We start from the raw sequence: 12,934 nt of genomic DNA on the forward strand, positions 1-12,934 counted from the left end.
TTAGTGTTAAAACTATGAATGGAAAGCAAAGAAGTGATGATGGCTTAAGTTGGCCAGGGGCAGTGGCTCACACCTGTAATCCCAGCATTCTGGGAGGCCAAGGTGGGAGGATCACTTGAGGCCAGGAGTAGGAGGCCAGCCTGGGCAACATAGCAAGACCCCATCGCTACAAAAAATACAAAAATTAGCCAGATGTGGTCGCATGTGCCTGTAGTCCCAGCTACTCGGGAGGATCGCTTGAGCCCAGGAGTTCTAAGCTTCAATGAGCTATGATCAGGCCACTACACTTCAGCCTGGGTGACAGAGGGAGACCCTGTCTCAAAGAAACAAAAGAAAAGACAGAGAGAGAAAAAGAAAGAAATGATGATGGCAAAAGTCAGATGGCAGCTACCTCTGAAGGGAGCGAGAGATTGAGCAGAGGGAGGAAACGGGGTGGGGAGATATCTGCGGTGCTAATGCCATCCTGTTTCCGATCTGAGTAATGATTTACATGGGTCCTGTTTACAACGATTCTTTGAATCATACGTGTGTTTTTCACATGGTGGTGGTGTACCGAAGCTGGCTCACACAAGCTCGTGAGAACCGATTGTTAACTTTTCAGGAATTTGGAGACATGGCATTGACATCTTGAAATTGGTCAGAAATCGACAACCACTACAAATCAGGGCTGGAGAGACCGCTGTTAGTCATTTCCCAGCGAACCACAGCTCCTCTATGTACATGATTTTAATGAGATACTTTTTTTTTTTTTTTGAGACAGAGTCTGCCTCTGTTGCCCAGGCTGGAGTGCAGTGGCATCATCCTAGCTCACAGCAACCTCCAACTCCTGGGCTCAAAGGATCCTCCTGCCTCAGCCTCCCAAGAAGCTGGGACTACAGGCATGCACCACCACGCCCGGCTAATTTTCTTTCTATTTTTAGTAGAGATGGGATCTCGCTCTGGCTCAGGCTGGTCTCGAACTCCTGACCTCAAGCGATCCTCCCACCTCGGCCTCCCAGAGTGCTGGGATTACAGGCGTGAGCCACCGCGCCTGGCCCTCTTCCCCATTTTTAAGTGTGCACTTCAGCAGCATTAAGTGCACTCACACTGTTGTGCAACCACGGTCACCAGCCATCTCCAGAACTCTTCATCTTGTAAAACTGAAACTCTGTCCCCATAACATTTTTTTTCCCATTATTGGGATTTTTTCTCTCACAGAGCATGGATCCTAGGACTGGTCCATTTGAACCACCCCCATCTCATCCCCCACTAACTAACTGACCTCGAGCACCTTGTGAAATTTCTCTGTGCCTCAGTTTCCCCATCTGTAACTGGGGGATAATCTTAGTCCTTATAGCCCAGTAGCTCTCAAAACTCTGGTCTCTGGGCAAGCAGCGCCTGGGAATTTATTGGAAATGCAGATTCTCAAAGCCCATTCTGTACCTGTTGGTTCCAGCGCAGTTGGAACTCAGTGATCTGTGGTTTTTGTTCATTTTTGAGACAAGATTGTGCTCTGTCACCCAGGCTGGAGTGCAGTGGTGCCATCATAGTCACTACAGCCTCAAACTCTTGGGCTCAAATGATCCTCCAGCCTCAGCCTCCCAAGTAGCTGCTACTCCCAAGTAGGTGCCACCACATCTGGTTAATTTTTAAATTTTTCATAGAGATGGGGTCTTGCTATATTGCTCAAGCTGGTCTTGAACTCCTGACCTCAAGCGATCCTCCCACCTTGGCCTCCCAAAGTGCTGGGATTACAGGCGTGAGCCACCACACCCAGCTTTGAAATTTGTGTTTTAACAAGTCCTCCAGAAAGTTTCGAGGCTTGATCACATGCGAGAACCATTATCACAGGTTGTTGGAAGGATTAAATACATTACTCAGATACAAATGCTTAGAGCTGCGCCTAGTCCCATAGCCCATACTGCAGAAGCGCTCACTATTGCTGTTCTTGTTATCGTCTTAGAAGGGGTCCAGGATCCTGGCCCTATAGGGGTCTAGCTGTGTCCTCTCGCCCTGCCTGGTGGGAGCATCATTTCTGGTTTCTGCAGAATCAAGGCCTTCTCACCTCTCTCTGTCGCAGATGACAGTGAGCTGGACCACGTCACCGTGTCCCTGATGAAAGGTTATCGCTTCGATGGGGAAACGGGAAAGGTCGGGTTGGGGGGGCCGTGGCCGCCTCCCCTCTGCTGGGGGAGATAAGAAGATCAGTCAGCTTCCTTCAGGCAGGGAGGGGGGAGCCACGATGTATAAATGGGGGGGCCGGGAGGCAGCGGAGACACTGACCCACTCTCGTGTGCGAGGTGACTCTGTCCAGCATGGCCAAGTGCACGCTGCCTCTGCTGCTGGTGGTGTGGGTGCTGGCTGGGGAGCTCTGGCTGGGGGCCCCGGTCCGGGCGGCACCCTATGGAGTGAAGCTTTGCGGCCGTGAATTCATCCGAGCAGTCATCTTCACCTGCGGGGGCTCCCGCTGGAGACGATCGGACATCCTGGCCCGCGACGCTATGGGTAAGGCTGGTAAGCAGGTGTTGTGGGAGGGAACAGATGGCCGGACAGGATCAGGGACACAAGGACAGAAATGAGAAGAGCGGCTGGAGGAATAGGGTCCCTGCCCTACCACATCCAGCAGGTGACACCTGCCCAGCCTTGAAGCCACGCTGAGGGCTCAGGAGTCAGCAGGACTGCAGAGCTGGGATGGGAGTGGGGGAAGAGCCATCCACAGGGGCTAGAAGTTTCCTGAGCACCTACTATGTGCCAAGCCCTGTGCTATGCAAAGCTGCTGCTTGCCCAAGTCCAAGGAGGGCACCCTTCCCAAGGACTGGCATGCTTTCTGGCTCTTTCCAGCAGGTAATGCAAGGGGTGTGGTGCATAAACAGCCTGGATTTTGCCACCTAGTGCGTGACCCCTCCCCAGAAATTTGCTTCGCCTCTCTGACCACCTTTATTTTTGAATGGGAAGCACAGTCCCGGAACCTTGTCTGTGTTAAGTGGTATCATTAAGTCAAAACAGCTAAGTGCACAGTCTAAGCAGGACAGGGGGCTCAGTCCAGGCTCAAAGGGGAGGGTTGGGGGGACAGGAGACCCTAGTCCCACGAGGGGCAGGGGTCTGGCCAAAGAACAGATGTTCATGACAAGGAGACTGAGGAGGAGGAAGATGGGTGGATATGAGGGTGGACCCAGAAGACACCCTGCCTGGATTCAAATAGAAGCTCTACAATTAATAGCTGTGTGTTCTTGTGCAAGTTCTCTACCGACTCATGCCTCAGTGGTCTCTGCTGGAAAACCGGTGTGATAATAACAGGACCCACCTCATGTGGTTGTCCTTAAGCCGAATAAAGAAGTTAATCTGCTGAAACACATAAAATAGTGTCTGGCACGCAGTAAGTGCTCGATAAAGGATCAGTGCTATTTCGCATGCTTATAATGAGCCAGACATTGTTCTAAGTTTTTTATGGGTATTAACTCCTCTATTCCTTATAAAACTTGAGAAGGTAGGGGTTATTATTTTCCAAACTTTGCAGACGAGGAAACTGAGGCTCAGAGGTAAATTCAGTTTCTCATAGTTATAGCTTGGAGAGTCTAGATTTGTACTCAGTCAACCCAGCTCTCAAATATAGGCTCTTAATCACCAGGTCCTCAATAAATAAAGAGTAAGGGGAAATAAATGACAAGAGAAGAAAGTCAAGGTCAGTAAGGTTGAGTCATCTGCCCATTAAACCTGGTGACAGAGCCAAAATTTTAATCCAGAACTGAGTGAAATCAAAACTTTGGATCACAAGGGTGTATCACAAAACAGAGAAGTAGCCGGACCAGCCAGGAGCCAGGACTCTGGGTGTGGCGGAAGCTGAGCCCTGAGTACTAACTCTCTTCTTTTTTTATAGGGGGTGCCTTCCCAGGTGCAGATGCTGACAGCCTGGCAGGTGAACTGGATGAGGCTGTGGGCTCTAGCGAGTGGCTGGCCCTGACCAAGTCCCCCCAGGCCTTTTACGGGGGCCGACCCAGCTGGCAGGAAACTCCGGGGGCTCTTCGGGGGAGCCGAGATGTCCTGGCTGGCCTTTCAAGCAACTGCTGCAAGTGGGGGTGCAGCAAAAGTGAAATCAGCAGCCTCTGCTAGTTCCTGGGCTGGGCAGCTGGGCGCACCGGGACCAACGTCCCCAGACCCGCCTCCGCTCAGCCGATGTCTGGCTGGGCACCTGTCTTCCGGCCTTCACACATTCATTCATCTGCAAGTCACAGAGTCCGATGCTGACTTTCAACCAGCCTCTCCTGCCCCTGGGTCCTGAGCAAGCTGCCTCCCCTTCCTGGCCAAACCCGGAGTCCCTGAGCCTGACTCCTCACCTCTCCCCAGCCCAAGCCATGCCTCTGCCTGGCCGGGCCACACTGAGACCCCTGCCTACCTGCCCAGCGCAAACTATGACCTTTGTCACCTGGGCAGCCCAAATTAACGCCCCTGTCTCAGTCCATCCTTTGCTCACTCCCCTTTCCCTGCCTTCCAGCCTGGTCTCCTCCAATCTCGCCCCTCCAGAGCTCCAAGGCTGCGGCCCAAGGGTGGTGGCAGGTCCCCTAGCTTCCTGTGATCACCTGGGATGGGAGGCGCGGTGGGCGCGTGAGAACCTCCCCCGACCCCAGTAATAAAAGTTCCAAAGGACTTGGCAGAGTGCGCGTGTGCGTCGTTGTTGGAGGGGGTGGGGGGGACAGGATTGAGGGGAGCTCGGCGTCGCCCTCGGAGCCACCCCACCCCCACCCCCGATGCTCCAAGCCGCCTCCCCACTCCCCCCACCCAGCCCCGGCCGGCTACGCAGCCCCCGGGGACTTTCCGTCTCGGGGAAGGGGCGGGACCGGCGCGCAAGGTGCCGAGGCGGCCTGCAGGGGTGGCTCGGCTTCCCGTTGTCGCCGCCCCCGGCGCGGGACCCAGAGGAGGAGCCGCGCGGCCGCGCGCAGGGCCGGCAGAGCCGGGAGGGACCGGCGCGTGCGGGGGGCGCCATGAGGGGGGCCCGCGTCGCCCCGTTCTGGCCGCGGCCGCTGCCCAGGCTGCGGCTGCTGCTGCTGTCGCCTCTGTTGTTCGCGCTGTTCCCCCCGACGCGTCCCCAGGGTGAGTTCTGGAGGGAGATCGTGCCGGGTGCTCTGCCGCTGCGCTCACCCCCAAGGCGCAGAGCCTCCGGGGTGAACCCCGGGTTTGCGGAGCGTGTGGCAGGGACCCGGGCGACAAAGGGAGTCGGCATGTGGCTGGTGGCGAGGTGGGAAACAGCGCCGGGGTGGAGGGATGGGCGCTGCTGGGTGGTTGACAGGATGTGGCTGGCAGAGGGAGGGGAGGAGTTTTGCCCAGGGCCCCCTTCCTGCCGCGCACTTGCGTAAGGGACCCCGGAATGCCCCCCGCAATTGTCAGAAGTGCTGGCAAGCTCCAGTTCTGGGTGTGCAGGCGGCGTGGGGGGATCGAACGCCCCTCCCTGAGCCCCTCTGCCTCCCCCTCCAGGCAGCCCCGCGCCACTGCAATGCTACGGAGTTGGACCCTTGGGCAACTTGAACTGCTCGTGGGAGCCTCTTGGGGACCTAGGAGCCCCGTCTACGCTGCACCTCCAGAGCCAGAAGTAGTGAGTACAGTGGCGTGGATTGGGGAAACTGAGGCCTTGGAGGTGGGCCGCTCAGGTCCCAGACTGCTCTGGTTGAAAAGATCCACTCTCAAGCCCTTTAATTCTAGGTTCCTTCATTTCCATGCTGTGTGATCCTGAGCTAGTCACTATCCCCCTCTGAGCCTCTGTTTCGTCCTCTATTAAAATGGCAATAGGCCGGGCGCGGTGGCTCACAACTGTAATCCTAGCACTGTGGGAGGCTGAAGCGGAAGGATCGCTTGAGCCCAGAAGTTCGAGGTTGCAGTGAGCTATGATGACACCGCTGCACTCCGGCCTGGGCAACAGAGAGAGACTCTGTCTCAAAAAAAAAAAAGTCTCAAAATGACAATGATGATGGAACCTGCCTCCCAGGGTTGACTCTGAGGATTCAAAGTTAGGCGCTTGGCAAAGATAAAAAGCTTAATAATGTAAGGTTTTTTAAAAAAATTGCTGTGTGACCTTAGGCAAGTAGCTTAACTTCTCTGAGCATATGAAAAGCTCATTCAGTCTGGTGCTGGGGTGCTTTAGTGAAAAAGGTAGACCGAAAGCCTGGCTCTTCCTCAAGGGAGAGACCTACCTGAAAACTCATAATTTCAAATTACACTAAGTGAGGGAAGAAAGTAAAAAGGTCAACAAAAGACAGGCACGGGGCATAGGCGTGCTGGGGTTGTTTTTTTTTTCCCTTATTGGTGGTTAAAACACACATAAAATTTATGATCTTAACCATTTTTAAGTCTCAGTTCAGTGGCATTAAGTACATTCACGTGGTGCTCTGATCGCTACCATCGGTCTCCAGAAGGAGCCTCGTTTTAATTGGTGCAGGGTGAGGGAGTCAGAGAGGGTCCCCCCTTTTTATTAATGAAGTAAAATTCACATAACATAAAATTAACCACTTAAAGTGTACAATTCAGGGCCAGGCGCGGTGGTTGACACCTGTAACCCTAGTACTCTGGGAGGCTGAGGTGGGAGGATCGCTTGAGGTCAGGAGTTCGAGACCAGTCTGAGCAAGAGCAAGACCCAGTCTCTATTAAAAATAGAAAAAATTAGCCAGGCATGCTGGCTGGCACCTATAATGCCAGCTACTTGGGAGGCAGAGGCAGCAAGATCAATTGAACCCAGGAGTTTGAGGCTGCAGTGAGCTGTGATGACGCCACTGTGCTCTACCCAGGGCAACAGAGCAAGACTCTGTTTCAAAATAAAATTAAAATAAAATATAAAATGAAATGAAATAAAATATATACAATACAATACAATACAATTCAGTGGTATTTAGCATATTCCCAGTGTTCTGCAACCATCCCCTCTATCTCCTCCCGAAACATTTCATCATCCCAAAAAACAGCCTCTACCAATTAGCAGCCATGCCCCGTTCCCTCCCCTCCCCCACCCCCTGGCAACCACTGAGCTAGTTTCTGTCTCTATGGATTTCCGTATTCTAAACATTTCGGATAAATGAAATCACACAATATGTGGCCTTTTGGGTCCAGCTTCTTTCACTGAGCATAGTATTTCCAAGGTTCCTCCACGTCGTAGGTTGGACCAGAACTTCATTCCATTTTACTATTAATAATGTTCTACCATATACCTGTACCACGATTTGTTTATCCATTCATTCCTCTGTTGATGGACATCGGGTTATTTCCACCTTTTGGCTCTTGTGAACAGTGCTGCTATGAACATGTGTGGTTTTTGTTCAAGTGTTTTGTTCAAGTCCCTGTCTTTCAGTTCCTTGGGGTCTATATCCAGAAGTAGAACTGCTGGGTCATGTGGTAATTTGATGTTTAACCTTCTTTTTTCATTATCAATTGACAATTTATAATTGCATTCATGTATAGGGTACAAAGTGATGTTATAATTTGTGAACACAATGTATAAAAATTAAATCAAGCTAGTTAACATCCCATCAGAGCAAATACTTCACACTTTTTGTGGTGAGGACATCTGAAATGTACTCTCTTAGCAATTTTGTTTTTTTTTTTTTTGAGACAGAGTCTTGCTCTGTTGCCCGGGCTAGAGTACAGTGGCATCATCCTAGCTCACAGCAACCTCAAACTCCTGGGCTCAAGCGATCCTTCTGCCTCAGCCTCCTGAGTAGCCGGAACTACAGCATGCGCCACCATGCCCGGCTAATTATTTCTATATCTTTTTAGTTGTCCAGATCATTTCTTTCTATTTTTTAGTAGAGACGGGGTCTCACTCTTGCTCAGGCTGGTCTCGAACTCCTGACCTTGAGCAATCCACCAGCCTCGGCCTCCCGGAGGGCTAGGATTACAGGTGTGAGCCACTGCACCTGGCCTCTCTTAGCAATTTTAAAATGTACAATACTCTATTATTAACTATATTCACCACACTGCAGAACTCAAAAAAGAAAAACCACATTCGTCTGTCTAACTGAGGGTTTATACCCTTCAATCATCATCTTCCCTCAACCCTCAGCCTCTATGAGCTGAGATGTTTTAGATTTCACATACGCGTGAGAACACGTAGTATCTGTCTTTCTGTACCTGACTTATTTCATTTGGCATAATGTTCTTCAATTCCATCCATATTGTCACAAATGACCAGGTTTCCTTTCTGTTTCAAGCTGAATAGTATTCCATTGTGTATATTTGCCACTTTTATTTTTGTTGTTTGTTTGTTTTTTTTTTTTGAGACAGTCTCGCTCTGTTGCCCGGGCTAGAGTGCTGTGGCGTCAGCCTAGCTCACAGCAACCTCAAACTCCTGGGCTCAAGCGATCCTCCTGCCTCAGCCTCCTGAGTAGCTGGGACTACAGGCATGCGCCACCATGCCCGGCTAATTTTTTCTATATATTTATAGTTGTCCGATTAATTTCTTTCTATTTTTAGTAGAGACGGGGTCTCGCTCTTGCTCAGGCTGGTCTCGAACTCCTGAGCTTAAGCGATCCTCCCGCCTCGGCCTCCCAGCGTGCTAGGATTACAGGCGTGAGTCACCGCGCCCGGCCTTTTTGTTGTTTTTTTAAAAGACAGGGTCCACTCGGGCTGGAGTGCAGCGTTGCTGTGATCACAGATCTGCAACCTTGAACTTCTGGGCTCAAGCCATCCTCCCGCCTCAGCCTCCTGAGTAGCTGGGACTTACAGTCACACACCACCCTGCCTGGCTAATTTTTCCATTTTTTTATAGAGATGGAGTGTGGGGGGGGTGTCTCGACATGTTGCTCAGGCTGGTCTCGAACTCCTGGCCTCAAGCAATCCTCCCACCTCGGCCTCCCAAAATGCTGGGATTACAGGTGCGAGCCACCACGCCTGGCACCGTATTTTTTTTATCCATCCATCTTTCGAAGGAATTTAGGTAGATTTCATAACCTGGCTATTGGGAATAGTGCTTAGATAAACTCGGGAGTGCAGACTTCTCTTCGAAAAACTGATTTAAAATCTTTTGGATGAATACCCAGAAATGGGATTGCTGGATCATATGGTAGTTCTATTTTTAGTTTTTTGAGGAAACTTCCCACTGTTTCCCATAATGGCTGTACTAATTTACATTCCCATCAGCAGCGTACAAGGGTTCCCTTTTCTCCACATCCCTTGCCAACACTACACTTGCCTTTTGTCTTTTTGGTAAAAGTCATTCTATTACAACAGACGTGAGAGGAGAGATCATTTTGACTTTAATTTGCATTTCCACAGTGGCTGCGCCATTTTACATTCCCCCCACCAGTTTCTCCACATCCTCACCAACACTTGCTCTTTTGGTTTTTATTTATTTATTTATTTATTTTATTTTTTTTAGAGCCAGGGTCTTGCTCTGCCACCCAAGCTGGAGTTCAGTGGTGTGATCATAGCTCACTGCAGCCTTGAATCCCTGGGCTCAAGCGATCCTCCTGCCTCAGCCTCCCAACATCCAGCTAATTTTTCTTATTTTTTGTAGAGACAGGGTCTCACTATGTTGCCCAGGCTGGTCTTGAACTCATGGCCTCAAGTGATCCTCCTACCTCGGCCTCCAAAAGTGCTGGGATTACAGGTGTGAGCCACTGCCCCTGGCCTGTTTGGTTTTCTTGTTTGTTTGATGAGGGTCTTAGGTGTGTGTGTGTATGTGTGTGTGTGTGTGTGTGTGTGTATGTTTGAGACAGAGTCTCACTCTGTCACCCAGGCTAGAGTACTGTGGTGTCATTATAGCTCACTGCAGCCTCAAACTCCTGGGCTCAAGCGATCCTCCTGCCTCAGCCTCCTGAGTGGCTGGGACTACAGGCAGATGCGATCACACCCAGCTAATTTTTCTAGGTTTTTTAGAGATGTAATCTCACTAAGGTTGGTCTCCAACTCCTGACCTCAAGCAATTCTCCTGCCTCGGCCTCCCAGAGTACTAGGATTACAGGCGTCAGGCACTGTGCCGGGCCTTTTTGTTAAAACAAAAAAATAGAGACAGTGTCTCCCTATGTTGCCCAGGCTGGTCTTGAACTTCCTGGGCTCAAGTGATCCTCCTGCCTCAGCCTCCCAAAATGCTGTGATTACAGGCATGAGCCACCACACCCAGCCCAGGCCTTTATTCAAATGTCTCTTCAGTGAAGAGAACTTTTCTGACACCCTCCCTAAAATAGCACATACATCCCCCTCTTATACCACCTGACCTGGCCTCAAGGATATATTTATGTGTTTGTCACCTGTCTCTCCCACTGGAACACCACCTCCAGAGGGTGAGTTCTTGTCTGTTTTGGTCCAACTGCTACCCCCCACTTCTAGAACAGGGCCTCACGCCATATATATATTAGCTTACTGAATAGCTGCACAGATGTTACCGTGTCTGCATATAGTAGGTGTTCAGTAAACATAATAACCAATGCTCACATAACGTGTGTGCACCTGATGTTGTTCTAAACACATTCCATTTATTATCTAATATTTCCCCTCCCCTATTCAGCCCTTTCAGCAGGTACTTTTTTTTTTTTTTTGAGACAGAGTCTCACTGTGTTGCCCGGGGTAGAGTGCCGTGGCGTCAGCCTAGCTCACAGCAACCTCAAACTCCTGGGCTCAAGCAATCCTTCTGCCTCAGCCTCCTGGGTAGCTGGGACTACAGGCACACGCCACCATGCCTGGCTGATTTTTTCTATACATTTTTAGTTGTCCAATTAATTTCTTTCTATTTTTAGTAGAGACGGGGTCTCGCTCTTGTTCAGGCTGGTTTCAAACTCCTGAGCTCAAACAATCCGCCCGCCTCGGCCTCCCAGAGTGCTAGGATTACAGGCGTGAGCCACCACGCCTGGCCCAGCAGTTACTTTTATTGCCCTCATTTTGTAGAGGAGAAATTGAGGCTACAGAGAAGTTAAGTCACTTGCTCAAGGTCACAGAGCTCTGAAGCAACAGAGCTGGGATTTGAACCCAAGTAGAGCAGGCTGCGGCCACTCTGTCAGTATGAGGGGTTGTCATCCTATAGCTCTGGGCCCAGCTAGATGTACACCTGTCTCATCCCCGCCTCTCTCTTTGCAGCCATTCCAACAAAACTCAGACTGTGGCAGTGCCTGCCGGGCAGAGCTGGGTGGCTATTCCTCGGGAACGGCTCACCGTGTTTGACAAACTCCTTGTCTGGGGGACCAAGGCAGGCCAGCCTCTTTGGCCTCCCGTCTTCGTGAACTTGGAAACCCGAAGTAATATGGCGGGAAGATGGGGCGCTATGTATGGGTGGGTGCTCCTGGGGGGTCCAGCTCACTGCACCCCGGTCTTCCCTTCCCCAGTGAAGCCAAACACCCCCCAGCTGGGCCCTGACGTGGACTTTTCAGAGGATGACCCCCTGGAGGCCACTATCCACTGGGCCCCACCCACATGGCCGTCTCATAAAGTCATGATCTGCGAATTCTACTACAGAAGATGCCAGGAGGTGACCTGGACCCCGGTGAGTATCAGGGACCCTTTCCCCCCAGCCCTGCCTGGGACATCATCCTCCAATCAGAGACCCAGCCCAGGGCTCATTCCAAGCCTGCCCCTGCAATCTGTCTGCATAATGCCTATTGTTAAAATTTTCTTCCCCAAATTATCTATTAGCTGGGCATGGCGGCTCATGTCTGTAGTCCCAGCTACTTGGGGCGCTGAGGCGGGAGGATCACTTGAGCCCAGAAGTTTGAGCCTGCAGTGAGCTATGATGACACCGGTCCAGCCTGGGCAGCAGAGCAAGACCCTGTCTCTAAAAACAAAAAACAAAAACAAAAAAAATCTCCTATTTTGTAGTTGGGAAAGCTCAACCTCAGAGAAGTTAAGCAACTTTCCCAAGGTTACACAGCAGGAAAATGGAAGACAAATCCAGAACCAGGGGACCCCAGAAGGAGTCCAACACTTAAGGGCACAACAGAAAGTTGCATATATCATTTCCTCTCATATTATACTTCACTGGCCAAGAACCTAGTCACATGGTCTCACCTGACTGCAAGGAAACACTGGGAAATGTAGTCTTCATTCTTGGCAACCATCTTCCCAACTAAGGTGTCCAGGTTCTATTAACAAAGGAAGAAGAGGAGAGTAGATATTGGTAACCACCTGCCTTGCTTGCAGCTTTTGATGCAAAACGCCACCCTAAAAACCAGAGTTATTGTCATTGTGATTGTTCATGCAATTCAGAGCAATGCTGAGATGCAGACTTTGGAATCTCCCTACCAGCGTATGAATCTCAGTTCCAGCACTTCCAGCTCTGTGACCTTGAGCAAGTCACTTCCCCTCTCTGGGCCTCAGTTTACTCAACTGTCAAACGGGGATACTAAAAGAACTTACCACCTCCTGCTCTACCTGGTGCATAGAGTGACCATCTTGTCTCTGATTGCCTGGGGCTGTGCCAATTTCAAGACTGAAAGGTCCCCCCTCTGGAACTGCTCCCCCTCAGTCCTGGGCAAGCCCAGAGTGACAATTGGTCACTCTGCTGATACATGAGTTCAAGTACCCTCAACTCAGCCCCTGGCCCCATCGCTTTCCCCTGTCCCTCCCCCAGCTGGAATCGGAAGTGAAGACCATGCCCCTGGCCCCCGTTGAGGTGCAGGATTTGGAGCTAGCCACTGCCTACGAGGCGCGCGGCCGCTGTCGAATGGAGAACGAAGAGGATTTGTGGGGCGAGTGGAGCCCCATTCTGTCCTTCCAGACGCCGCCCTCTGGTGAGCATAGCCGAACTCGTGCCCAACTTTGCCCCGCCCCTCCTGGAAGTCTGGCCAATCACATCCCTCTCCTTTTCCCCCCTTTCCTCTTCCTTGCCAGCTCCGAAAGATGTGTGGGTATCTGGGAACCTGTGCGGGACACGTGGCGGGCAGGAACCCCTGCTTCTTTGGAAGGTGAGCTGTGGGGACCAGCGATCGTTTCTCTGCATGTGTCAGGAAACCCCTAAATAACAATGGCACCAACGAGACAATTAACTGTG

General features: G+C 51.1%; 2 protein-coding genes across 2 annotated transcripts in view; both read left to right on the forward strand.

Moving 5' to 3' along the window:
- Nucleotides 1-2,294: 2,294 nt before the first annotated feature.
- Nucleotides 2,295-4,109, forward strand: RLN3 (relaxin 3). Its single transcript, XM_012641385.1, has 2 exons — nt 2,295-2,484; nt 3,857-4,109. Exons 1-2 carry the CDS (start codon nt 2,295-2,297, stop codon nt 4,087-4,089), a joined length of 423 nt encoding a protein of 140 aa, XP_012496839.1. The 3' UTR covers nt 4,090-4,109.
- Nucleotides 4,110-4,933: 824 nt separating this feature from the next.
- Nucleotides 4,934-12,934, forward strand: part of IL27RA (interleukin 27 receptor, alpha) — a 17,741-nt gene continuing 9,740 nt past the window's right edge. The window contains exons 1-6 of the mRNA XM_012641368.1: nt 4,934-5,067; nt 5,449-5,566; nt 11,029-11,186; nt 11,274-11,431; nt 12,515-12,674; nt 12,775-12,848. Of these exons, the coding sequence (XP_012496822.1) occupies nt 4,959-5,067; nt 5,449-5,566; nt 11,029-11,186; nt 11,274-11,431; nt 12,515-12,674; nt 12,775-12,848 (777 nt within the window). The 5' untranslated portion in view covers nt 4,934-4,958. The remainder of the gene's footprint in view (nt 5,068-5,448; nt 5,567-11,028; nt 11,187-11,273; nt 11,432-12,514; nt 12,675-12,774; nt 12,849-12,934) is intronic.

Source organism: Propithecus coquereli, unplaced genomic scaffold (assembly GCF_000956105.1).
Source record: "Propithecus coquereli isolate 6110/MARCELLA unplaced genomic scaffold, Pcoq_1.0 Scaffold164, whole genome shotgun sequence".
Classification (NCBI taxonomy): Eukaryota; Metazoa; Chordata; class Mammalia; order Primates; family Indriidae; genus Propithecus; species Propithecus coquereli.

What these genes read in the sequence shown, in the direction of transcription:
- RLN3 (XM_012641385.1), top strand. Translation starts at nt 2,295, where the DNA reads ATGGCCAAGTGCACGCTGCCTCTGCTGCTGGTGGTGTGGGTGCTGGCT. An exon ending in CCTGGCCCGCGACGCTATGG is followed by an intron (nt 2,485 to 3,856) that starts GTAAGGCTGGTA and finishes CTTTTTTTATAG; the next exon opens with GGGGTGCCTTCCCAGGTGCA.